Genomic DNA, 26,059 nt, shown 5'->3' on the forward strand with positions numbered 1-26,059 from the left:
CAACTCAACGATAAAGTAAAACTCCCTTATCGACAATCGGTCAGTCTAAAAATAATCTTTCAGTCTTAATTTTTTTTGTAAACAAAATGTTTTGTCATTGCTCCATTTGTTATGATTTCATTCATTGAACTTTACATTTTCGCTCATTTATCAATCAGTTTCAAAATTCTGTTCACAATCAATGGGAATTTGATTTTTTTTTATTGTAATGTGGAAAAGAGTTGAGTGGATTGATTAGAAGTTGCAAACGGAGCAGATATATTCATCTCAATTGTAGCATACTGCAAATGTTTGAGGTACATATATACGTGGTGTTGTGTATCGCATACATACGGGTATATATGTGGTTATGGACACCTAGAAATCTTGGAATCCGTAAAAGTGTCACACTGAGAAAGAGACTGTCTCTCCTCTCTGTTGAATAAACTTTAATTAAGGACAAGAAGAACGCCAGAGTTTAAGTAAACGAAGTAACGAGACCTACGAAATCCCCTTACTTATGCATTTTTGATGATCGCTATGAGCATGAGTGAGCATGAGCTTGATCGGTTGACGACATAACCTGAAAATAAATGGAGTCCATTAGAGCCTGTAATAAAATTCTTTTACGGTGCAAGTTGATAAGATAAATTGACTGTGAGTCACGGGTATGCGTTGACATTTGTAACCCTTTGTGAGATTATATTCTTTTTTATACTCAGTGGTTTCTCATGTTCACTGGGAGACGAAGAGAGCGTCAATCTGACTCTGTGATTCTTTATAAACAAATGGAAGTTTGGGTTTGAGAGGAATTTGCAGTGTTATTGGGTAAATTTACGTGGGGAGATGACTGGATGTAAAAGCACTAGATGAGAAAAACAAGGAGCGGACATGGGCAACTGTTTGTGTAAAGACAGTGCTGATGAACCAGAGGTTGATTGTGACAGGAGTCATGTAGAGGTAGAGACCACTATTATACCTGAAAATCATTGTCATACTGCGAGCATTGGGGGGAGTGATGACTCACCCTGTTTTAAATTCCCTACCTCATCCAATATTGATAAACTGGTGTGGGAAACACTTGGGGTCATAGGAGGACTTGTTGACAAGTAAGAAAATCATCCACTATGAATTCATTTGTGAAGGGGTAGGAAGAGATGAGTTCGAAATGAATTTGCAGATTATTTCAGAGATCACGTGAGAAGAAAGAAGCTTCGAGAATTTCTTAGAGATTGATTGTGTAAAGAACTTTATGGACTGCAAAAAGTTTTTCTCATGATCTTTTTTGATGAATAGTAGTTGGAGAGATATTTACAAATGATCTGCAGAGAATTTTCGAACACGAGGGTTTCTTTATTGTTTCATTTTTTACTGATGTTTTAGTGAACAAGAACCACCACCAGCGATGCTCAAGCTCCATACGATAGCAGACAAAGAGGAAGGATGGATTCAAGTCGTGAGTTCGATGGTTAACGTCATTCCCATGCACAGTCCTCTGGGTCCATCAGTCATAACTCTTCTGCTTGACGATTGTCCTTTACCTTCGAAGGTAAATCATGAACCTCTATAAAAATGTTCAATGATAGAGTGCACGGAGAAAAGAAGTTTCTAGTTTTCGGAACCAAGTTACTGATTTTGAAAAATACATGGTTCAAAATTACACTCGATTCAGAATAAGAAACTGGTTACTTCATTTCAGAAGGAATATCCAGAAAATTCAGTACCAGAAGTCTACTTATTTCGAATGAGGGGTTCTCAAAGTTGAAACTTTTTCTTTCTAAGACTAAGAACATTTGGAAGGGATATAATTCTGGAATAATGGAACATTAATCTAATATTCATTGAGTCAAGGTGTCAGGTGATATACTAAGAGTAATAATGGATTTAAAAACATGAGCAGATTAATTTTAGAAAATCATCAGTTCAAGAACGAGAATTTTCGTTATTTGAGAGCCCGGATGTTGGTAATTTAAAAACCCCTAGGTTGTTATTTTTAAAACTGAACAATTCTGAAGTCTGGAACCAAGATTTCCTTAATACAAAGAATCATGTAGACTCGTTTACTAAAGTTCTGAAACAAAATACATAGGATGCAAGTTCAGATTGATTCAGAACTTTAGTAAATGATTGTACCTCAACTAAGTACAATTATATTAGATTTAACTAAAAATTACTGAGGACTAGAACTGTTACTTCTGTTTTTCAAAAATAATTGCCTTAAAATGAGTGAAAATTGCATTTATTTCCAGGATATTTTGCTTGTTAGTTTTCAATACGACAGAGTTCTGAAACTCAGAGATTCTTGCTGAAAATTAGAAAAAAATTTTATCTGTATGGTGAACTAGTTGAATGGGATGATTCGGAAACAAATTTACTCACTCCCGAAATCATGTTGCCACTCTGTCATGCAAACATTTTGAAATCAACGAAATCAGTCGAAGTCAATGAAGTTGAAACAAGTGCAAGTAATTCGCGATTTTGAAACTGACATGATTTCATTTTCTCGGAAATTATTAATTTCGAAGTAATGCAACCATCTCTCTAATTACGTGAAATCGGTTTCATTTTAAAATCGTAGTGTCACTCAATTATGGAGTGAGTAGTCTTTTGCACGATTCTTAATATATTCTTCACTGAGAGAAATATCGTCATAATATCACAAAACTAATTTCTTACGCCAACTATCTCATTTCTTGAGGATAAATTTCTTGGGATAAGAATTCCGAATAATATGTCGACAATGACAGATTGCGGTGAAGTGTTTATAACTTGAACATGAACATTTCATGATAAAGTGAGAATTTCTTGTCACAAAAATCGTTTTTTTCGTGTCAGAAGATGAGAAAATGTCTAAAAATATTAAAAGCTTAGATTTAGTGAATCATGAATCAAAGACTTTCATATTGAATGAATAGAGAGCTTATGCAGAGGAAAACCTCCAAATATTAAAAAAATATAACCGTCGATTACGCTCAATTGCTTTGAGTTCAAAGGAAAGCAATATCTTTTTTTTCTTCTGTCAAACTATTCTTCTCTTTTAAGGAATATTATCTCATCTTGAAAAAAGACATCACCTTTTCATTCAGTAACTTCCTCCTTAGCCCGAAGAGCACTGATTTCTTCTTTGAAATCTACCATAAATTAATCAAATATGTATGCGATGTTTTTCGCTCAAGAAATGATTTTTGTGATATTATATCGATTTTTCTCTTAGTGTTAGCACTAGTGGGTTTAGAGAAAAGTGCTCCCAATCTTGATTCTTAGAAGATGGTACGAACCACAAAAAACCTTTTTTCAAAGTTTCTCCAAACTTGCTAGCTCCAAAGATGTTATCAGAAAAATCTACACAAAATGATAAATTGTCTGTACAAATATCGTTACCGTATAGCCAAAGATGATATATAATTATTTGAGTCTATTTTTTTCTCCTGCCTCACAGGATTTAATGATTTTCATCTGAAGATCACAGCTGTATATGCTACTTCAAATAATTCTCTTGTTTTACAGGATTCAGTCCTAAAACTATCACAAATGTTCCAACTCTCCCAGAACACTGGAAAGCTCCAAACGAGTGTGAGTCAGCAAAGAAATATTTGTGTAGTCCTAGGATGCATCGCAGAAAAATTAGCAGGGCCCAGTAGCATCGCTGTGTTGTCCAACGCAACACTGGATTACCTCGTTTCAAACCTCAGGGAAGATGCTGAACCTTACGTCATTCTATACTCATTGATTGCACTGGAGAAATTTGCACAGACGAGTGAGAATAAATTAACAATACAGAAGAGACTTATGGCTGAGAGAGAACATCCGTTATTAATATTGGAGAAGTGGGCAACTGAGACTAACTATGTTAAACGTCAAGTAGGCTTTTCCGCACAATGGTGTCTGGATAATTTATGTGAGTATTCAATTGACTTTATTCGTTTCCTATCACCAGCAATAATCTATTAGAACTATCATAGCAGTGGGGTGGTAGAAATAGAACTGTAGAAACATTACATGTGGATTCTTTCGTCGATATCTCAGGAATGAGAAGATTGAGGAAAATTTTTCTCAATATTAACAACAGAATCATGCCAATTTTTCCCATATTTTCTGTCACCAATAAGGAACTTGCATGAACGTTTTTCAATTTTCTAATCTCAAGTTTGGGACCTAAATAATTATTAATTTTTGATTCACAAACATTCGAAATATTGCTCATGAATTAATAATTCATTGTTAAATTTGAAAATTTCAAACGCTTTGAAATCGCTAATGACGTCACACAGACGATCAATGCTGGACCAATCACAGAATGACTCGGGCCGACCTAACCCAATCTTGAGGTGCGCCTCGGCCAATGGAGGACGACAACTCCCCACTCTCTTCTTTTTCGACCAATGAAACGTTACTTGAACGCCTTCGTGACGTCATGACCGACAAATTGGCACTGAAAACGACTGATTTTCAATAAATTCTCATAAGACATCTAGGCAATATTTCTCCATAATTTTTGCCGTTCAGATATCCATATGTTACGAGGAATGTGTGAATAGGCGAATTGGAAAAAATTGAGGTTCACGCAAGTTCCCTATTCACTGGAGATTTCTTAATTATCACCTCATCACATTATTTATTTCATTAAATTTTCAGTTTTGATAGAAGGAAGAAAATATTCTCATGACACAGTTGACTTAACTGGTATAAATGTGATGTTAAATACAAAAGATGTAAGCGAGTACCTGAAAATATCGCCGAATGGTCTTGAAGCACGCTGTGATGCATACTCTTTCGAAAGTGTTAGATGTACATTTCAAGTCGATACCGGTGTTTGGTATTACGAAACCTTGATAATGACAACCGGTGTGATGCAAATTGGATGGGCAACAAAAAATAGCACATTTTTGAATCACGAGGGTTATGGGATTGGTGACGATGCCTACTCATTGTCCTGTGATGGCTGTCGTCGATTGATTTGGCACAATGCCAGGAGTGAAAAGTACAATGATCGAGCACCTTGGAAGGCTGGTGATGTGCTCGGGTGTTTGCTCGATTTAGATAAGTTAGAAATCATATTCTCCATCAATGGTGTACCACTCAAACCCTGTGTACAAGTTTTCAAAACCGCCAGGTGATTAATCAATGATTCCTCTTAATTATCGATGATATGGTTCATTATCAATGACTCATGTCAAATATCTTGAAGTATTTGCAGTTAATTGATCGATTATGTCTTTCTTATCTTCAAGGTCTGGATTTTTTGCTGCTGCCAGCTTCATGTCATTTCAACAGTGTCTTTTCAATTTCGGAAATATTCCGTTCAAGTATCCACCTACTGATCGTCAATTCCAAAAGTTCAACGATCATGCGACACTGAATCCTGAGGATAAGGTTGTTCTGCCTCGGCATATTTATCTTGACCAATTGAGAAAATTGAGTGTGAGGGAGGACTCTTGTACATTGTGTTATGATCAGAAGGCATCTGTGAGGCTGTTACCATGTGATCATAGGTAAAACTATTGAATATAATAGTAAAATAGTAAAAGAGATGAGATGAATCCAAAGCAGATTGATATTTTAGTTCGCAGATGTATTTTCAAGTAGTATGAGCAAACTCCATTTTAGTCGTTGAGTATAGCAAAAAAAAAGAATTTAAAATGCCCAAAAAATTAATAATTCATCGACCAGACCGTCTTATATGAATCCTAACTTTGATGAGTATAAAAAATTAGTCCATTAATTTGAAAATTATTAAGAAGTTTTGACGGGAGAAGATTTAGTCAACGGATTAATTGAAAAGAAAATGAAACAGCAAAATTCAAAGTCCAGAGCAAGGTCCAGAGCGAGACTCAGAGGGAGAAAAAGAAAAATGTAATGCTGAATTTCAATCGAATGAAAAAATAAAAGTGTAATAGGCCTAATCTAATCAATTGAACTATAAAACGAATAGAAAATTATTGTTCTCATCAGTACTCCCAATAATAAAAAAAGTTGATAAACATCAGTTGGTAAAAAAAAATTGTTTTGCTTGAATTGCGTCAAATAGTCGTTTTTCGACTGTTTCATTTTGCCCCACTCTCCCCTATGCTAATCTGAAACTGATTGATTCCTTATTAATGATTGATTATTTAACTTTCAGGGGCTTCTGTCAAACATGCCCCATGCAGCTCATCGAGTGTCCAATGTGCAGAGCAACAATCGAGGAAGTAGCATTAGACACCGCGTGACTTTAGTCGTAATGACTAGCACTCAACAATCGATTCAAATCAATTGTCATAATTAGAATGCAAATATTTTTTTAAGCAATTACTTCATCTATTCTTATCATAAACGATACTCAAACAGAAGTTAAATATATAAAGAAGCAGTATTTCTTATGAAATTCAGGAACAAATAAAAACGAAGTAAAAATGAAGGACTGAGCTTAAAAATGCATTATGAACGATGTTGTTCAGGGGACTGACAGTGCATTGGTTAGCACCGACTAAATGGTGAAAAGAAATACAAAGGGTAATGCCATTGACGGATTCCGTGCATTTATTCTCATACTCTATTCGTTAGATTATTGTTTTTGAAACAATTGGAAAACTACATTCGTTATTATATTGAGACATCTCGGGGAGATAAAAATCGAATTTGAAAATATTGATTCAAAGAGATACCATTCTATTATGGAACAAATTATTTGTACATATAATATGTGTATATAAAGATCATTAACGTTTTATCTGCTGTTTACTCCATCTCTTTATATTCCTACTAGGTGTCCCTCCCAGCGTTGCGCGGACAATTCTTTTCATCGAAAAATTTTGAATTTTTGTCAAAGTTCTGTGCATTGAAAAAAAAACTTTTTAAAAAACCCAACAGGTTTTGGAAATTTTTCCGTAACCTCTAGAAATTTCCAAAATTCAATCCTTAGACAAATTTGTTTCGTTTCAAAGAGACATTGTGTAATTTTCTAGAACGAAAAAACCCGGAAATTTCCAAAAAGTTGCGGAAATTTTCGAGAACTTCCTACGTCCCATCGTATTAGGAGTTGATTAAAGAAAACCGCGTATTCCTCAATTTCGAATAGTCTAATTTCGACTCTAAATGCCAAATTTCGCGTTGAAGTTCTATACAGAAAATTGCACTCAAATATACTTCTACTTCTTTAGCCCATTATACGGTTCACATCAATCAAAGTAGTATATCTAAACTACACGTAAGTCGTTGAGTGCATGACACAAAATAAATTTCAAATGGCAGAAAAAAAATTCATCATTGATAATTTCTTACATGAATTCTAATTTTGATGAGAGTAAAAGATTAGTTGCTCGTTTGACTAGAACATCCTGTACATTCGAGGTACACAGAAACATGAACGATTTATCACAAAAATTTGACAATGACGATAATTTTCCTATTATTAAATTGCGTGAGAAAATTTTGAAAAAAATCATGAACATTCAGCGTCATTCAAATTACATTCTGCACAGAATTATGATTTTTTTAAACATTTGTTGTTTATAAATAAATAATTGGAATTGTTTAAACTTTCGGAAACCTTTTTTTTTAGGAGTGAAATCGATTTATGGTAAAATTCTGAATATGAATAAATTTGTTATGATTCCAGGCAAACGATTTTTATGTGGGAAAATTGATTGTTTATAGGTCATTTATAGAAAATGCTGGTAATTTTCAAAAATTGCAATTTTTTAATTATTTCATCGAAATTACGCGAATATTTGTTCTTCCTCTGAAAGTAAACGTTCTAATTGTTGCTTCCGAATGGAAATATTGTAATCGTTCAAATTTAAGTTTTGGATTTTTCGTATTATATTGACCCATTATGATCCAAAACGTCCGAAAAAACAACTTTTAGACTGTGTCCGTACGCATGCATGTATGTATGGGTGTGATGAAGTTTTTCTTCACTTCTTCGCTAATGAATCGGTGGAATTAAATCCTTCATTTTTCGCAAAGGTATTGTTGAGCCCTATCCATCGACATTAATTGAAATTCTGTTTTTTTTTTTTATTTTCGATTTTTTGTTTAAATTGGTTTTCCCACGATAACTAACAAAAATGTTCTGAATTGATTACATGACGGCTTAAAAAAATTGTTTGGATGTCCCCTTGACCGAGTTCGAAGATGAAAGCGATAGCAATAATCGTTATTTTGCTTTATTTGAAAATTCGTAAAAATTTTATATTTTTTGAAAATAAAAATTCCAGGGATATCATTGAATATCATGTTTCAAATGAATTCAACCATAGCTTAAAATATTTATTTTAATGCCACTAAGTCGAAGTTAAAAGATGATTACGATTGGTATATTGGATGATCATTTTTCATGATGATTGTTAAACATTTCGGATTTTTCATGAATTTCCCTGAAAGTGAGCTTTCTGATGATTTCTTCAAATGTGATGTTTCAAATTCATTCAAGTATGTATAAATAAAGTTGTTTATTAATGTTGTTTATTAATGTTTATTAATGTTGTTTATTATATTTTTTATTAACATTTTATCGAAAGACTAAGGGGAGAAATAGAACTGTAAAAAAAACAATCGGTCGTATAGAATTTTTGATATATGATAGAATATGTTAAAAAGTGGGAAGAATTATGACTACAATCAATTTTGTCCCATGAATAAACAAAACACGTTTTTCATTTTTAACTTAAAATCGTCCAAGAGCCTCAATTTTCATCCGATTGACAAATTTTGTTTTTTCTAAATGTTCGTTAGACTCCAAAGAACAAAAATATGCATATTTTGGTTACGATCCGTTGGATAGATCACGAAAAAATTGAAGAAATTTTTTTTTAATTTATTGCTTTTGCATTAATTTATCAATTATTCATTTTTTTCCTATTTTTTCACGATTCGTTCAATGGATACAACCTTTGTTCTTTGCAGACTAACGAACATTTTAAAAATTAAATTCTAACGAGAACTTTCATGAATTCAAAATCTAAGAACAATCATAAAAACCTGGATGGTATATTTGATATCAATGCAAGGGGTTGTAATAATAATTCTCAGTCTTCGTTGGAGCAGGGGACGTATCGATCGACTTTTGACATATCATAGAACAAGTTAAAAAGTGGGAAAAATGATAACTACAATCGATTTTGTCCCATGAATAAACAAAAAACAACAAATGAGAACATTTTTGCCTTTAAAATCGTCCAAGAGCCTCAATTTTCATTCGATTGAGAATTTTTGTTTTTTCTAAATGTTCGTTAGTCTCCAAAGAACAAAGGTATGCATAAATTGGTTGCGATCCATTGGATAGATCACGAAAAAATTGAAGAATTGAAGAATTTTTATTCATTACTTTTGCCTTAATTTATCACTTTTTCATTTTTTTCCAATTTTTTCACGATCCGTTCAATGGATGCAATCTTTATTCTTTGAAGACTAACGAACATTTTAAAAATCGAACTGTAACAATAACTTTCAAATTTCTCCGCGATCTCGCCATTAATTTAAAATCTAAGAACAACTATAAAAATCTCGAGGGTATATTTGATATCAATGCAAGAAATAATAATTCAGTTAAAATTACACTTTCCAAAAATGTTCTGTTATTTGATGCTCGCATCCGGAGGGTGTGCAGTTAAAATTTAATGTTTCTCGTTTCAGTAGTTTCAGCTCACCCTGAAAGTGGCCTCTTCCATTTCATGCAACATTTTTCAAACGTTTTCTTTTGTTTATCAATCATCTTGTCTTTTATTTAGAGATTTATAATTTTTTTGCGATGTTTTAAAATTTCGTCAACGTTCATTCGTCGCAACTAATGAGAATGAGGCCAAAGATTTGTGAATTTTTGGCAAAATTGTCGCAAGATGTCAGGACAGTTTGTTACAAGATGGCGGGTGAGTGAAGTGTTCCGTGGACGGGACGAGGGCTTGCGTAAAACACGAGGGATTTTTTTCATTTTAACCTGTGGTGTTTGTGGGTTTCAGATATATCTTATCTACAGAATGCCGACATCGAGGATACGGATGAACGTGAGTTGTTAAATATAATATCATTACTGATGTAAAGAAATGTATTGGCCGACGAAAAATTAGTTTTACTGGGTTTACAGTTCGTGCTGTATACCCACTGCTCTGTTTTTTTCTTTTATCATTAATAATCTGGTTTCATTGTACTACATATTATCCCCTAAATGAAAGTTATCACTGTCGGACAAGCGTGTTTTCCTTCGCGTGCTAGCGTGGCCCCTGTCGCGCTCTATAACCGCGACCTACCATTCGTTTTTTTCATTATAGGTTATGTTGCATCAACCAACTTCCGCCCAAAACGCAAGCCATTCTCCCCCTCTACTTTTTTTTGCTTCCACTTTTTATGGTCTACCAAACGCCTTCCATATATATAATCGTGGAGATTGTTTTGAAGGATGTGGAGAGAGTTTTTGTATGGATCTTTTCGCATATTGCATGGCTTTTTTTCAAGTTTTTCAACTCTTCTTATTTTGGAGAAGGTAATTTTTTGCCAGTGGACGCCACCCTCGTGTTTACGTTCTTTGGAGTGGAAGGAAATAAAAAAAGGGCAGAAAGAAAGGGAAAAAACGTAAACTGGGAGGCATTGACCAGTATGAAATTCCTGACCTTTAATGTTTGGATTTATCGATACGAATTTTCTGCTTTTCGATTTCGTATTGAATTTTGGACTGAAGAATGAAACATTCAGGAAATTATAGCTATTTCATTTAGATGTCGACTCAACGACTGGACTATGCGATCTTCATTCTCTAAAGATCGTTATGAACATTCTTGCATTCATCATTAAGCTATTTTGGTTTTATAGTGAGAGTGAGCGCACTAATCAAAGTCGAATGGAATTCTCTAGTCATTAGCTCCAACGATGATCGGTTTTTGCTCCAATCAGTAAATTTAACGGTCAATAACGCATTCTCAACCGATCCAGTTAGTAGCGTCATCTTTCTATCCGCCTGAGTACCCGAAAAAAACTCGTTCGAGAGTGACAGAGAGAGAATGAGAGCAAGAAGGAATACTTGCTATGCCGTACATCTATCTGGGCTACTGATCTCCAGACTTCTCTATTCTACTACACAATAGTTTATGCTCTATTCTACGGTGCCATCTGCCGGTTGACGCTCCACAATAATGTGCGTATCATCGAACGAAGTACGAGCTGTATTAAAGTACGACTTCGCATATTCAATTAGTAAAAGATCCAGCGGTACGTGGTACTTGGTATTGAAATGACGATTTTTAATTTTGCACTGTGGCAATTTTTTGTCCCATCAGCGTCGTCGCACTTCACCATCTAATCCAACTTTCATTTTTCAAATGAAATATTGTCTCCGAAATTTCCATGCCGACCACAAAAAAATGGTCTTGCGTGTCAGCACAAAACTGAATGAATTTTTTCGTGAGTAATGGAAGATTCATGTTACGCTACCAACGCTCCCTCATGACGTGGAATCACGTGACATATACGCAAACGTCTCAACTTCCTGATTTGTACTTCCTTCCGGGTATTTATTGTCATCGTTTCTTTGACTGGAATTGTTGATTCACGAAGCTATATACTGTACTTAATGAAAAATCTTGGGATAGCTATTCTCAGAATTGATCCTCTGTCGTGTCCCGCGGAATTTACATGATTTTTTTCCCATTAGCATTTCCATAAGCCGAGGGAGATAAGGCCCGCTATTTGACCAGAAATCCGGCGGTCGTCTACCGTCCGATTCCTAAACGATAATCGATTGATTCGTCATGACCGGTCAAGGTTGTTACATCCCCAACAGTTCGTAGTCCCTCTGTTTCAAATCTCGATAGGAATTCTACATCAGTGGTTTGTCTCGGTTTGTCTTCAATTTTCTCATCGCATTTCTGTTTACTGTTGTTCTTCCTTCTCTTTTCGGGAAGGTCAACCAAGTATCAAACTGGTATGGCTCACAGCCGCGTTACTCGTTTTTTTTTTATCCATTCTCTTCACAATTTTCTACTTGCACAACAGAAACTCGAATCTTTTTGCATTGTGGTAACGGTCTTTTTTTTCATATATTTATTTCCTCGTTTTTATTTCGCCCCGAAGAGAGTTCCTTGCCCTTTCAGGATTTCTTTTCAGTTCGTCGGTCTGTTTTTGATAGAAGGCCCACCGTCCGTCTAGACTGTACGACGACGTGGGGCTGGTCGATGCTTTTATAATCGCAACGAAATGCACCCCTCAGCCAAAGTACCGGTTCCTTCTTTTATTTATTTCATCCATTTTTTTCATCTTCATTCTATTTTTATTTATTTACTTCACCCCGTTTTCCCCCGTTTTTTTGTGGTTGTTTCAAAACTTGTTGAAAACATTATATATACATTCCTCTGAAGACATCCCCCTAGACAATCGAGGATACATTGAAAAAAAAAAAAGAGAAGAATTAGTTCCACAGTACGAATTGTTGCGGCTCACCCCAAAGCCCGATACGTGGCGCCGCCTAGTGGTACGCAAATAGGAGGCTCCTCGATTATTACAGACATTCCTTGGATGCCATGGGCCCTCCCGTTTGCCTGCTTGGTCCATGCCACTGCTATTGCCAACGCTACCCGACTACGTTGCACCGTACATCTCCCCAAATCCTCTCTGCCCCTCCCCCCAGCCTCCTCACTTCCACATCACCTTGTTGCTTTCCGAGCTTCTTCAGCTTTCCTCCTCCCTTCGTCTCCTTCATTTTTATTTATTCCTCGGTATATCTCGCTCGCTCTCGCGCCCCTTGCCGTTTCACCACTGTGTTTGTGTGACCGCGCACAGGCACTCGTTAGAGTTTACAGACCCGAGAGCAGATTCTTCCAAGATGCCAACCACCACGGCATCCGCCGTTGAATTGTAAAGTTGTAATAATGAGTGATGCATATTACCTCGTTTCTTCATTTTTTTAACGAAAAAAACTAGGGGTTCAGTGCTACGATTTGTAGTAACTCTTTTTCTTCAATGAAAATGGGGGAGGCGAACGATTCACTCGGTGAAATATTCAGCATTTGATAAAATCGATCGATTTCACCGACGAATTCCTGTTCTTCGAGCAATGGTTGCTCTGCACCACTCGAGCCCTTCCTATATTACTTCCATCGGCGCAAATGGGCCAGGAAGAATAGAAGAACGTGAGTGCAACGGGATGCGGAGGAATGCCGAGGGAGGAATGAATATCATATTAATGAGATTGTGCAATTAGAAATGTTACGTTCAATAACGAGCAATTCATCTATATATTGGTTTTTCCTAAATCAACTATTGCGAGTTTTTCAATGACAATCATTGGAATGTTATTTATACGATTTTCTTCCATGTGCGGTTATGGTACTAACGAGTTTTTACACTCTAAACGATAACTTTTACTCTGAAGTGCGTAGATGGCAATTTTACGTCAGAAAAGGTATGACGTCTTGGCGAAGGGCGACGACGCAGGATGTGGGAAAATTGTGTTTTTTCATGTTGTCGAGTTTTTCTCCGTCCTCATGTACTTGAAATACCGTTACTATCGGTTCATGAGTAATAGTAGGGATGGAGAAAGAGAATTTTTGAATGACCCCCACTTTCTATGCTGAAGGGCCACTGGATCGCTTGGATTCAAGCGCCACCTCCGCAGGGAAGTGGCGCTTCATAAATTCGATCTCAAAAGCTCACACTTCAAATTCCCATATTTTTTTTTTTCACCCGGAGGGGAAGAAAAATCTGCAACATTCTGAAATCATTCAGTGAGGTTCATGAATGCATTCAAGAAGTGAGGCAAGTACGTGAGTAAATAAAAATGTAAAAGAAGAATAAATAAAGGAGTACAAGACTGATATCTCCGGGCGACGACTCTAGATAAGGGACCAACAGAAATGTCGTAATTTCCTCAGGAATCTCACTTTCTTCTTATTTTTCATCCTCTCTTATTTGTTTTTTTATCTCTTGTCTTTTTTTCTTCTTGGCTTTCTCAGTCGCAGCCGATTAGAGTTGTTGGCGGACGCGCCTGAAAGCGTGGGAAACCGGATTCCCTATGAATCTCAATCCCCCAAAATAAAAGAAACAACATCATTTGTTTGTTTATTTAGGTACATGTAATTGACTCGTATCAAATTTACAACACAGGAATAACTCGTTTTGATGTTAAAAATACCTATGATATTATTTCACAGCTCTCAATTTAGATGGAATTAGTCCCAGGGCCTCAGCGCCCCCGTCGACCACAATAAAACTCCACGGCTCTGCCCTTACATTCCTGGGTAGTGTGTTGCACGCTATTTTAAGACAATAAACGTTCTCAATGAACATCAGAAAATTATTCTCATTATATATCTCGGTCATAACCGTCTGTGATCCTCATTTACACGAGACCCATATAACCATGTCTCACTCTATTCGTTAAAATTTCTCCTCTGAATTAATGTCAATCCTATGTACCAACTAACGAATGGAATTTTTTCTCTTTTTTTTTTCATTCACAGAAATAAATATTACGATAGCGTACACGACAGAGTGTAGAGTTGAGTTTATCCGAGTACGCTCGCTCTTTCCGTTCCAATTTTATTAAAAAAAAAGTACTACCATAGTGAAACCATTAATGAGTAGATGAAAAGATCTTGTGAATAAAAAATATTCCCTTGGTAAGAGTTTCATAGAATAAAAAAAGTTTTTGTCGGGAAAAATAAGGCTGTATTTTTGTCCCATATCGATCCAGCTCTACTTCCGCATTCTAGCTCAATAGACAGCCCATGCGTTTCAGTATCAGTTTGTTTCTTCCTTTCCCCCTCTATATATATATATATACACACACACACACGTTTAGTTTTTTTTTCGTTGGTAATGTCGGAAATTGCGTGTCAGGAATTTCTTTATATAAATTTTTTCGTAGACTCAGCGTTGTATAGTCAAAATACACGCGAGATTCCGCCCAAAGTTCCCGGGGTTCAGGTGACTGACTGCGCACCATTCAATTCATTCGTATCAATCTCCCCTCCCGAATCATTTTTTATTCAATTTTTTTTTTATCGAGCTTGCCTCCCCATACCCCGACCAATGTGATCACGCTAAGTTTAATCTTAGCGTAAAGTCATCGCAGCACGCCTGCATACGATGTAATCAATGAATGACCACGTAGTGGTGCAACGACCGGATTCCACACGAGTGACTACGTTTCTATTCTTCCCATCGAGAAATTAAAAACGAAAATTACATGAATTATTGAGGAACATTCTCGGGCTATTAGTTGTCATTTCACTCAGATCCTTTCTAAATGTCTCCAACAGTCGACAGAATGTCTTATCACGTAGGATTTAACATCCTCAAGCGCATGTAGGTGAATATACAATATCAGATAGGCCGTGTAATGACGCAAGATGAATCAATGAATGACTCCCCAGTGATTTTTTTTTTTCTCAGTAACAATCAACATAAACGCATTCTTTTTCCATTTGTTTACGCCTACATCCTCTCACTCACTGCTCCCCCTTACCTTCTCTCATTGTACTCATGTACTCATTGTCAGTTATTACACATTACGCGCGCAATGCATGGAACCAATTCGAATATTGGCGTGGTCTCGCATGGTCGACGCACGTTTATCGATCGCCGGGGCGTCACCACACTCGTCGGAGTATTAATACACAGCCAACTCTGGGAGCCACACAGTGGCGCCCCCCCTCCTGTCGTCACAACCTAGGACTTTGACATTCGTATGTCTGTTATTCTTTTTTTTTTTCTTCATTTCCCCTCTCCGTACTCACTGTCGAGGGCTTTCAGTGTCTCGTTGGTGGACTTTTGCGCGTGAGACCAAATAATACTGTCGTAATAGATACATACATCGATAGGTCTTTACTCATTTCACCGGCACTAAACCGTATGCAGGATGAAGCACTACGAGGTTACAGAAATAATACTAGGAAAACGACAAGGGGGGGCGCCAGCCGACTTACACCGAGTGATGCCAACCAATCGCCACTATTGGCTCGAGCGCCGGTCTACCCGGCGTGTTTCATCAAAACTAACGTATGAGGTTTCGTTTACGCTCTCGTCTCCTCAACCGTCTTTATCTTGCTATCGTTGAGGTCGTAGATAGCCTGTGGCGAAGAATGTTTATATGTTGTTGAGGGGGCAGCGTTGCGGGATCAATATTGTTCGGTGGTTGAACGCCGTTGTTTATGAAAAAACAGAGTGCAATGTACCGTGGTTGAGGAACGAATAGATTCAGGGAGGTTTCACAATTGTTTAGATTTTTTTTTTTCGGGTGGAGATATTCTGGTACTTGGACTTGAGGAAGTTGGTGAGTGTCAGTGAACAGTTTTGTGATGATTCATTTTTTTTTGTGACGAAATTGTGGATTTTTCGGGGCTGATGACATGTTAGTGTTGGTTTGAAAATTGTTCAGGAATGGTGGGTGTTATTGTTAAAAATCATGGTGATTGGTTGGGAAAATGATGACGATGAAATCAAGCATGGCCGTCGAACGAGCTGGGCCACTATGAAGATGGCTTTTCGGCGTCATTTCAGGCGAAGAATGTGGAATTGTTCATTGGATTGTGGTTGAATGAATTTCGGACGTCTGGGAAGCATTATCCTGAGTTTGAGCAGCTCCAGGGGAGTTGGGCATTTCGAAAACTGACGATGCGAATGTCCTCTCGTTCGAAAAGCTTAGCCCTATTTTTGTTGATGGGTTTAATAATGATGTTGATTAAGAGATAGGGGTGAAATTCGGAGAAATCGTCGCCCAACTCAGGTCAATAAAGAGGCTCGTTTGAAGGACGAGAAAGGTCTCTACTTCGTCGACCACGCATGGCCGATTCGGGGAAGGACCTCGGTAATGTTACGGTGCAAAGACCTCCTGAACGATACTTCAATGATATTGCGAGTGAAATGTGTGCGAATAGTATGATCAAATATTTATCGTAACTCGAAATAAAATTCAGTGGTTGTTGATCGATTGGAAGTAAAAAAGTGTAATATTTCACAAGTCGTCGCAATCACTGGTCATATCTGACTTGTGCTCCGACCAATCATGTGGATACCTGAAGAAATTTGTTGTTTTGTCGGCATCAAAAAGGTGGGCTGCTTGTTTTCAAGACAAATAAATAATGTTGAATGTGTTATTCCAAAATATTTAGTCTCCCTCATGTTATCAAATTATGTTAATTTTTATGGAGTTTATATGTACGGCGAAAAATTTGGTAGAGTCTTGAGGATACGCAATTGCGTGTCTTCCTCGAAAGGAGCGAAGGTGAGGTTAGAAGAACGGGTTACACCCCTTATATACTTCCTTTCCCCTGAATACACGTAGAGAGCCGAGGGTCCATAATGGTTTGTTATTGATCTAACTCTGCGCCTTCCTTGCACTTTTCTTCCTTTGTCGTCCTTCACTCGTTTCTCTTCGTCGACTCCATCCTGAATCCTTCGCGTTTTTGTGGAGGAGTAGACCACTGCACGAGTCCAACCCTAAAATCGAGGCGATAATTTATTCAAGTGTAGAAGAACAGGACGTAATATATCCTGAAATGCACTGAAACAAGTCCTAAAGTGTTGTCTTTAACTCGCATGTACCTGATGAAAAGTAACAATGTCAACTGTGAGAATTTCCTTTGGTCACAGCGGCATATTATTCAAGAGCTCCAACCACCCATCCCCATCCATCCTAAAACATTGAAAATTGGTCAAGCCCCTTAAGAGGTGAAGTCATTCATTTCCAAAATGAACATAAAAAATTGTGCTTTTTCTGAATCTCGTGACACAACGACCTTGGGAATGCCACGTGTCCCACTACCTCATTCCATTTTCCATGAATCGATTCTCGACGACCCATTGAAATTTAATACCCAAATAACCGTTGCATATTTTCACGATAGGTATTCATATTGTAATAATTCACAATATTGGTGAAAATATAATCTCTATTCACCATGAGAATTGCTGTAGTGCAAGCATTTAGTTCACACGCGTTCATCAAGTTTTAATCAACCTACCAATCTGTTTGACGTCAAATGAAATTGAAAACGTCATCTAACCCATTTGTATTCGACACTCGATCGATGATTATTCGCAAGCGTACCCGACTAAATGGATATCCTCAAGCGGTAATCATTAAATCGACTTGATGCTCGGTGGAGATGAAAATGGAGGAAGGGAGAAAGGACTTTCAACCGCAGATAATATTCAAGATTGAGGAAGGAGGAATGGGGTTACACACATTCCCACACATTCACACACACACACACACATGTGACAAAACATGACCCTGAATCGAGCATTACGGGGGCTGAGAGTTGCAGGTGATAAAAAGGGTGTTGGGTTGAGAAAATAGAGAGTTGTTAAAAGGAGAAAGACAAATTTGGCCAAGTGTTGTCCTATTGTCCACGTATACCTTCAGTGCGTGCGTAGAGAAATTTTAAGGGCGGGTGGGCGGTAGCGGGATGGAAGGGGGATGAGATGAAGGAAGACAGAAAACGAGACTACAGTTGCCGCGGGATCAATACTCCCGCGTCTTGCGATCATTCATCTTGCCACGCCCCTCTGCTCTTTCCACTTTCGCTGGATGGCCCGTCGTTTCTACTATACCCAATTCTACCCTTGTGGCCTCCCTGCTTTTACTTTACTACCGTCCTACTCATATTTCTCATCCCCCTTCCCCCTCTCCATCTATAGTTTCGTCTGCATATTAAATTTACAAAATTGCTGGTAAATGAATGAATAAAGGGTTGAATAAATAAAGAATGTAAACGGGCAAGGAAAACAAATTAAATAAAGTGGGAAGGTTGACATGACCTTTTTTTGCCAGCTAGGAAATTACGCAATTGTTAGAGCCGTCATTTCCTAGAATGTCTACTTCCCCTTTGGAATTTCTTCAACAATCTGAATCGAAAGCTTTGTGCCCTAAAATGAGATCTTGCGGTTCACCCAATCCCGTCTTCGATAAAAATCGGCCCATAATGTCAAAGCACAGATATAGATATGGTATATAGACCAACTTCTGTCCTGCATGAATCTCTTAAAAATACTTCAACATTTTCTTTATGTATTTCCCCCTTTTTCTGGCATTTAGAAATGGCGAATACAGAGATTGGAGACTCCAACTATGGTGAATATCAGAGGGACAATGAAAGCGATAGTGGAGGCAGCGGAGACGACGAGGGCGGAGGAGATGCTCTTCATCCCATGGCCAGGCTCCAGCAATATGCCTCATGCGAAATGGTCCACAATAGGTGAGTCGATATCTCCTTGAATACTATTCAGCTAAAGGCCCTGAAATATAGAAGAAATCATAAATCAAAACTAAAGTTTAGTCAAAGTAGTGGTGCACCAACTGACAAAACTCATACTTGTCTGATGCAGACAGGAAATGTAGGCAGTGGAGTGCAGTGTATTGAGGATGTAGATGATAGTGTAGAAGGCTCAAGAAGCTTTAGCCAAATATACGCGGTGTGTCAGCGTCGCGGCATCCCTTCTCATTCTTCTTCTTTCCTCTTTGTCTTAGTCTGCTATACTTTCCTTGAGACTGAGATTCGCGACGCCTTTGGGCGCCTGTAGTGGAGCGCATGGGGTCAACGTCATCCAGACTGGAGTAGGTACCCGCCACGGCCCCTACGGTCTCGAGGCCCAAATAAACGCCAATTCTAAAACATCAGACGCTAAATTTTCAAACCAATTTTTTTATTTTCATTTCGCTAGGCCTTTCGTCTCGACACGCTGACCTCGTTTTACTTCTTAATTTTTTCCGTTGTATTAGTCCCGAGAGGTTTTCGCGCCAGATTAATAAATTAGGAAAAACTGTCTGAGTCGTAGACACTGGCAATTCATTGAGAAGTTATTGGGGGTGGAGGATCCCGAGTTTAGAAATTGAACGGCTTTCGGTCTGATTTATCAAGGAATGGTCAGTTACCCTTAAGTCGGGTAATGAGGGAATTCCCGCCGTTTTTTGATTTTTTCTTTTCACACAAAAACTTTGTGAATGAAAAATCCATAAAAATATATATTCCTACTTTCAAATATATGGAACAAATCAACATCTTTTTTTTCGGTCCAGACTTACGCCAATGAATTATTAAAATCTTCTGAAAATTCGAGTCGCTGAAAATCCCTATGTTTAACCTCAAAATTTTATAATTTCGCACTTTTCCAAATCGACTTCTTGGATTATCTGACAACTATTTCGTTTCCATACCCCCATTTGATATTCATTGGAAGTTGAAAATTATCTGTGAATGTGGAATAAATTTTTTTTGTTCAACTGTTTTTCTCAAAATCGTAAAATTCAAAGACTTAAAAGTTTCATGCGGCCGCCAAAAACCGACCATCGTGGTCGGTTTATAACCAACTGACGCAGTTTTTAGGCCAAATATCCATCAAATTCCGTCGTTTTGCAACCTAAAAAAAATGTTAAAATTCAGAGTTAAATCTTTGCCAGTAAGAAGTTTCTAAAATATGCAAACTGAAGCGGTCGACAACTGTGGAAAATAAAAATTGCACTCTGTGCCAGTAGAGAATCCCCAATAGTTCTAGCTTTCATCCTCAAGTACACAACTATCTCCCTTTTTTCAACATTCACGAACGAATAATTTTGTTCTATTTATGAATAAATTGATTTCAATTTCTTTCACTTTGAGTTGTAAACTGACCAAATGAACCATGAACAATGCCAAGTATTAACTTGAGAAGAAACTGTTTAAACTATGTCGGTTTTTGGTCTAAAAGTCACATACACTGTTTAAAAAAATTCTAATGTCATGGATCGTTGATTAGTAATTTCCAGGAGTGAATTTCATTACTCAAAGCTTAACGAAATTTAAACTTTATGAATATACTTACCAAAATTTTTCTAATTTCTATTAATTTCCATGGAATAATCAAATTAAAACTTACATTTTCCATTGAGTTTTGAATTTTCAATGATGAAATTCCTTGAAATGTTAGTGGAACTAAAATGTGATAAAAATTTCTAAGAAGCGCACGGGAAATGTCAGCCAAAAATTTTTAACAGTATACTCCTGTCAAAAATTGATGTGAATACCAACTCGAAAACTAATAAAATCACTGAGTTGACGTAAAACCAAATTCTGCGGCTCGGGATTCAGGAGAGTGGTGGATTTGGATAATATTTTCGGAGACGAGTACCAACCACCTACACTTGTGGCATGGGACAGACAACATTAGTGTATTTTTGTACTTGTAGATGGACTTTACTCTGTAACTTCTGTATCTTGTGGCTGTTGCCCGCTTTCACAGTATCCGTTTTCGCACAGACCGATCCAGTAATAGTTCAGACTGTCTGCGTGCCGTCTGGTTCCGTCTTCGACACGAAATTTTTACGCTCATACGTGTCTATTCGAATGGTCTCTATGATTGGGTTAGAATGAGAATGTATTAGTGGGAGGTCAGATTTTATTGTTGGCGGCGATGCTAAGGAATTTTCAGTACCAAGAACCTCATGATTAGTGACACAGATGCCAATCATCTACTTGTTATGGAATGACGCTGCAGTTATTGGGAGTCGGCGTCATAATACCAGCACGTGCTGAAGTGATCAATATATGTGGAACAACTAGGTATGAGATATATTGATAAAATGTATATAGATGGAACGACGGGTATATTTGTTCGCGGAAAGTAATTTTATGAAATGTACAATGAGCTCGTGCTCGTATACTATCTGAATTTATATGCGCATCCTCTTCTTTGGTACTGTAGGAATTGAGGGAATAAATGTTTTAGGAGTTTTATACGCTCATTTATGAGGGGAGAACTGCGTCAGAAGTTGTCATCACTGTTATGAAAAATTTTATGACACATTCCATAAGGTGAAAATTGTTGTTCTTGTAAATGTGCGATTGCAATAAATGTTATTTTTGTATTTTCATCAAAAAGTGAATATTGAAGCGGAGAATATGATAAGCCGAATGTACGCATCGTGCAAACTTTGAGACTTCATTCCGATAATGAATTATTTTGAGAAAAAATATCACGGGATCTTCTCATAAATAACGATAAGGGTAAATTAAAGATTGCTTGGTGTATTCAACCCCATTCTTTGGGATGCCTTACCTTTTTTCATTTAGACGATGAAATAACCCAGATTTAGGGATGATTTACATCACAAAAGGATGAATCATTCGCAGGTAAGGGTAAATAATTCCTGTTGAAAATAATTCACATAGAAAAAAAATCAAACCTACATTTGAGTTATTTCATCTCTTAGCTGTGATACTTTTAACAAAGAATAAAATACACTATGCAAGGTTCACACTCATGGTTTCTTGTGTGTTGGAAAATTATATTCTAAAATCAATCCAGCTCGACGGTAGGATATTATCATCAGATGTTCGTTGAATATTGGGATAATTTTGTTCGTATTTTCCTTCCCACTGTTTAAGCGGTATTAAAAACCTTTGGAAATTCGAAAATTATTTCTCCAATCGGACTTCAACGACTTATTAGAATCAAGTAAATTAATGAATAGATACAATTCGGAATATTTATCAATCGAGGCGGCGAATGCAGTTGAATGATTTATCCGATTAAAAGAAAAAATGTGGAAATTAATTTCCAAAGATCATTAGTCAATCAAGCTAAATGATTTATCCATTGACATCCTCCACATTAGGCAAAAAAAGGTGGACAGGAAAGGTAAGGGAGCCAGAAGCCGGCTGTCAGTTTTCCTCCCCAATCTCCCCTCCTTTTTTCGTTTCAATCCAATTTTTCATCTTTCTGATTGTGTCTCCGTTCAACAATCTCGCCCAGCCATCAAAAGTTTTGGGCTGATTTTCGGGCGGACGCGCGTTCCTCCGGGGTAGTAATCCTGCGTTGTATGCATTTATGACCCTCTTCGGTTAGTATACAGGAACGTACATGTTGGCTCTGATGGGCAGGTGTGTATGGGCTCACCATACTCACAATGTAAGCAAGAAGAAGAGGGTATGCATTTGGCTGATGCCAATGAGGAAAGAGAACGTGAGGGGGGCAAAAGAGAAGAGAGTGTAGCGCGTGCCGCCGTCAAACATCCGGAGGCCAGGTGTAGACTTTATCCATTTTGCCGGTGGCGTACCTATGCTCTGTCTGTATTTATCTCTATACATGTGCGGACCCCCTTCCAAATGAGCTTGGGTTTTTCGAGTGCCTCGTTTACTCTCACTCCATACGATTCCGATGCACACGGGTGGCACACCACGATTTTCAAAGGTTGCTGACACCAGGGCGCACAGAAGGTTTCGCATTTAATTTTTTTGTTTCCGTTTTTCAATCGATGAAATCCAATAGCAGAAGTGAAGAAAAAATCACATCGAAAATAAGAAATATAGGAAGATGTGTCATAGGAAGCATACAAAAATCAGTGAGATAAAATGCAATATTGAGTTCAGCGGATAAATCTTTAATACGAAGGGCAAGTGACATTCGTAATCCTGGTGTCAAGCGCTAGTGCAATCAATGAAGTCATTGTAATTATTTGAAATTAATGCAATCATTTGAAATCGTTTCAACCGTGCGCCTGAATTACAATTATTGAATGGCAGCGAGATTAACATAAGAATTGAGAACTGGATACATGTTCAAAAAGGTTGAAGCCCACTCGATGTTGAATGAAAAACTAACATCAATGATCGAAAATTTAACCGAATGGGGAGTTAGATCGTACTATTTGATTGAATTTTCCAAATTCCTGGACTGCATCCTAAATTCCCACTGTTAGAAAAAAAAAAAAACTTCATGGACAGTTGACTACCAACTTTCAGGCCAGTGACACTGAACGCGATTTAGGGGGGAAAAAATCATGAAATTTCAGGTTTCACTGAAAATTCAGTAAAATTCCAGAATTTTAAGTAGCATAAAGACGAGAATTCCATAATTTATTTGAATTTCCAATCTAATACGAATATTCAGTGTCAAATTGCATTGAATTTCCAGTGAAATTTGAAATTTCATGATTTTTTTTGCCTCTAAATCGCATTCAGTGTCACTGTCCTGAAAATTCACGAATATATTTACAAGAATTTTCTAGTTTTCCATTCGTTTTCAAGATTTCCTGAAATTTCAGTGGAATTACAAAACAATAAAAATTTCCGGAATTTGGCACGGAAAATTCAGACAACAATTTTTAACAGTGCAATCAAAGAATAAATTGGTAACTGCAATGAGTATATAGAGCATCATTCCGTTTACCAAAATTTTCAAGCGTTGATACCAAAATAGCTGAACACAAATGCCCATCACTGAAAATCGATAAACCCCCGACATTCATTAACCGAATATTCAATAATTCATTAATTTCAATGAAGAATCATGCAGACGTTCCAGCTAAAGTGCTCCCTGTCTCTGTCCTTGACAGCCACCCCGTTCCTCCACAGTCATTTAATTATTTAAAACGCCGAGGTTGCCCCCAATCTCTCTCCATTCCACCATTAGACACCTCTCTGACCTTTCCCCTCCTCTCTCCCCGTGTCATATCCAATGACCTCCTTTCTACTTTTCCTCATTTTATTATTTCTCAAGTTTATCATCCTTTCCACCCATCATTTGGATCACAGAGTCTGGGGGGCGCAAAAAATACGTTAACGTGGAGTTATCGTGTTACGGGTTTGGGTCTCGTATTAAGCCACGGTAACCGAATATATCTCTGTCCAATAGTCGTCAAACGCTCGACAACGATCGAATTTGTCCGGTCAGCCGTATTCACGGCTGCGGCCCGCCAAAATATCCCCGGGGCTCTCAACTTTTTGCCTGGAGAAATCTACACAGAGCGCAGAACGATACACTTCGTCTCGAAGAGACTGTAACCTTCGGATTCGAGACAATCATTTGAACCCCAAACGAGTGAAAAAATTGACAACGAGAGATTAAAAAGAAGGTTTTAGCAAGTCAAATTGTTCGTTGCGTTCATTAAACACTTGAAACATGAATTGTTGAAGCGAGATGATCTGTCTCTCGAAAAACTCCCATCATATCCTTTAGAACCGAAGCCCCCTGATTACTGCCTTTGACGCCACACTCGATCCCCAGCCAGCGCATTTGACCAGCTGTCGCATCCTTTGGCCCGAACTTTATCCTCAGTTTCCGGCGTTTCCCGGAAAATTTGGCGTGCCTCATGTTTTTCTTTCCTCCTCTTTTTTTATTCCCGTCGCTCATTCCTCTCCTCCTCTCACCCTCAGACACTTCACGCCCTCTCCCTCTCTCTTCATTCACGTGTATCCTCTCACATTAATTCAAGCTAAACGACTCCTCCAGCCGACAACTTAATCCTTTACAATTAAATAAATCTCAACGTATAAACCCAGGATTTATACGAAATTTATGTAGCTGAGTCATGATGAAAATACTTATTCATATTATCATCAGATATGAAATCTTGAACCCTGCATTATTCAGGACGTGTAAGGAGATTGTTCGGTAAAAATCTAAATAATTCAAAGACACTGTATTATAGCTTGCTATATCCTGAGTTTATAATACCAGTGAGGCTCCAAAAAACTTCTTGCATCTCTTCTACGCTAACTGCAACCATAGGAGAAGGGTCTTGGAACGGAAAAGGGAAGGGCGAAAAGACAGCTGCAACGTGTGCGCGAGATAGATACTACTCTTGGGATCGTGGCACGAGCCCCATAGCATGTGTTTTCTTCTTCCTTATTTCCATTAGTTCTCTACCCCTCGGTGTTGCATCTTGTTACTTTGAATATTTTTTCATTTATATATTTTTTTTCCTTCCAACGAATTATGTTGCTTCTATATTTGGAGTGTAAAATTGTTTCGCAGCTGATGTTGATTTTATTTTTGTATTTCTCCTACATATTTCTCCGGTTTTAGATGCAGACGAAAATGACTATTTCCATTAATTTAATGAGATAAAAAAATCGACAAAAAATTTGTGAGTGGAGAATATTTGAAATGATGTTTTTGTTCTCACTTTAAAATCTTTGAGAATGAATATCAACAAAAGGCATTCATTTTACGAATCAAATTAAAGCATAGTATATTGTAAAGAGCCATAAGGTATACCTTTGGTTCCAAATGTGATCAGAATGAAAACGGCCAAGTGAGAATAAAGCAAGACGGGGCGAAGTTCTTAAGCAGGGGGCAGCAGGTGATGCGCCAGGTGGAGTACGACGGCGCGTGCGCGGCCCCCCCCCCCCCC

At 37.5% G+C, this 26,059-nt stretch overlaps 2 protein-coding genes across 3 annotated transcripts in view; both read left to right on the forward strand.

Moving 5' to 3' along the window:
• Positions 1-60: 60 nt before the first annotated feature.
• Positions 61-6,688, forward strand: LOC107048544 (RING finger and SPRY domain-containing protein 1). Its single transcript, XM_015271758.1, has 6 exons — positions 61-1,088; positions 1,363-1,528; positions 3,487-3,877; positions 4,615-5,092; positions 5,211-5,471; positions 6,101-6,688. The coding sequence occupies exons 1-6, from the start codon at positions 871-873 to the stop codon at positions 6,186-6,188; spliced, it is 1,602 nt and encodes a 533-aa protein (XP_015127244.1). The 5' UTR covers positions 61-870; the 3' UTR covers positions 6,189-6,688.
• A 3,166-nt stretch (positions 6,689-9,854) lies between these two features.
• LOC107048516 (serine/threonine-protein phosphatase 4 regulatory subunit 1) overlaps positions 9,855-26,059 on the forward strand; it is a 65,290-nt gene continuing 49,085 nt past the window's right edge. Inside the window, exons 1-2 of one of the 2 annotated variants that reach the window (XM_015271706.2) lie at positions 9,855-9,962; positions 18,986-19,145. In XM_015271706.2, coding sequence (XP_015127192.1) covers positions 18,988-19,145 — 158 coding nt within the window. In that variant the 5' untranslated portion in view covers positions 9,855-9,962; positions 18,986-18,987. Of the gene's footprint in view, positions 9,963-15,979; positions 16,997-18,985; positions 19,146-26,059 lie in introns of those variants that run through there. The other variant, XM_015271707.2, reaches the window with a different exon arrangement.

Source organism: Diachasma alloeum, unplaced genomic scaffold, assembly GCF_001412515.2.
Source record: "Diachasma alloeum isolate Michigan unplaced genomic scaffold, Dall2.0 Dall_scaffold_00194, whole genome shotgun sequence".
Taxonomy (NCBI): Eukaryota; Metazoa; Arthropoda; class Insecta; order Hymenoptera; family Braconidae; genus Diachasma; species Diachasma alloeum.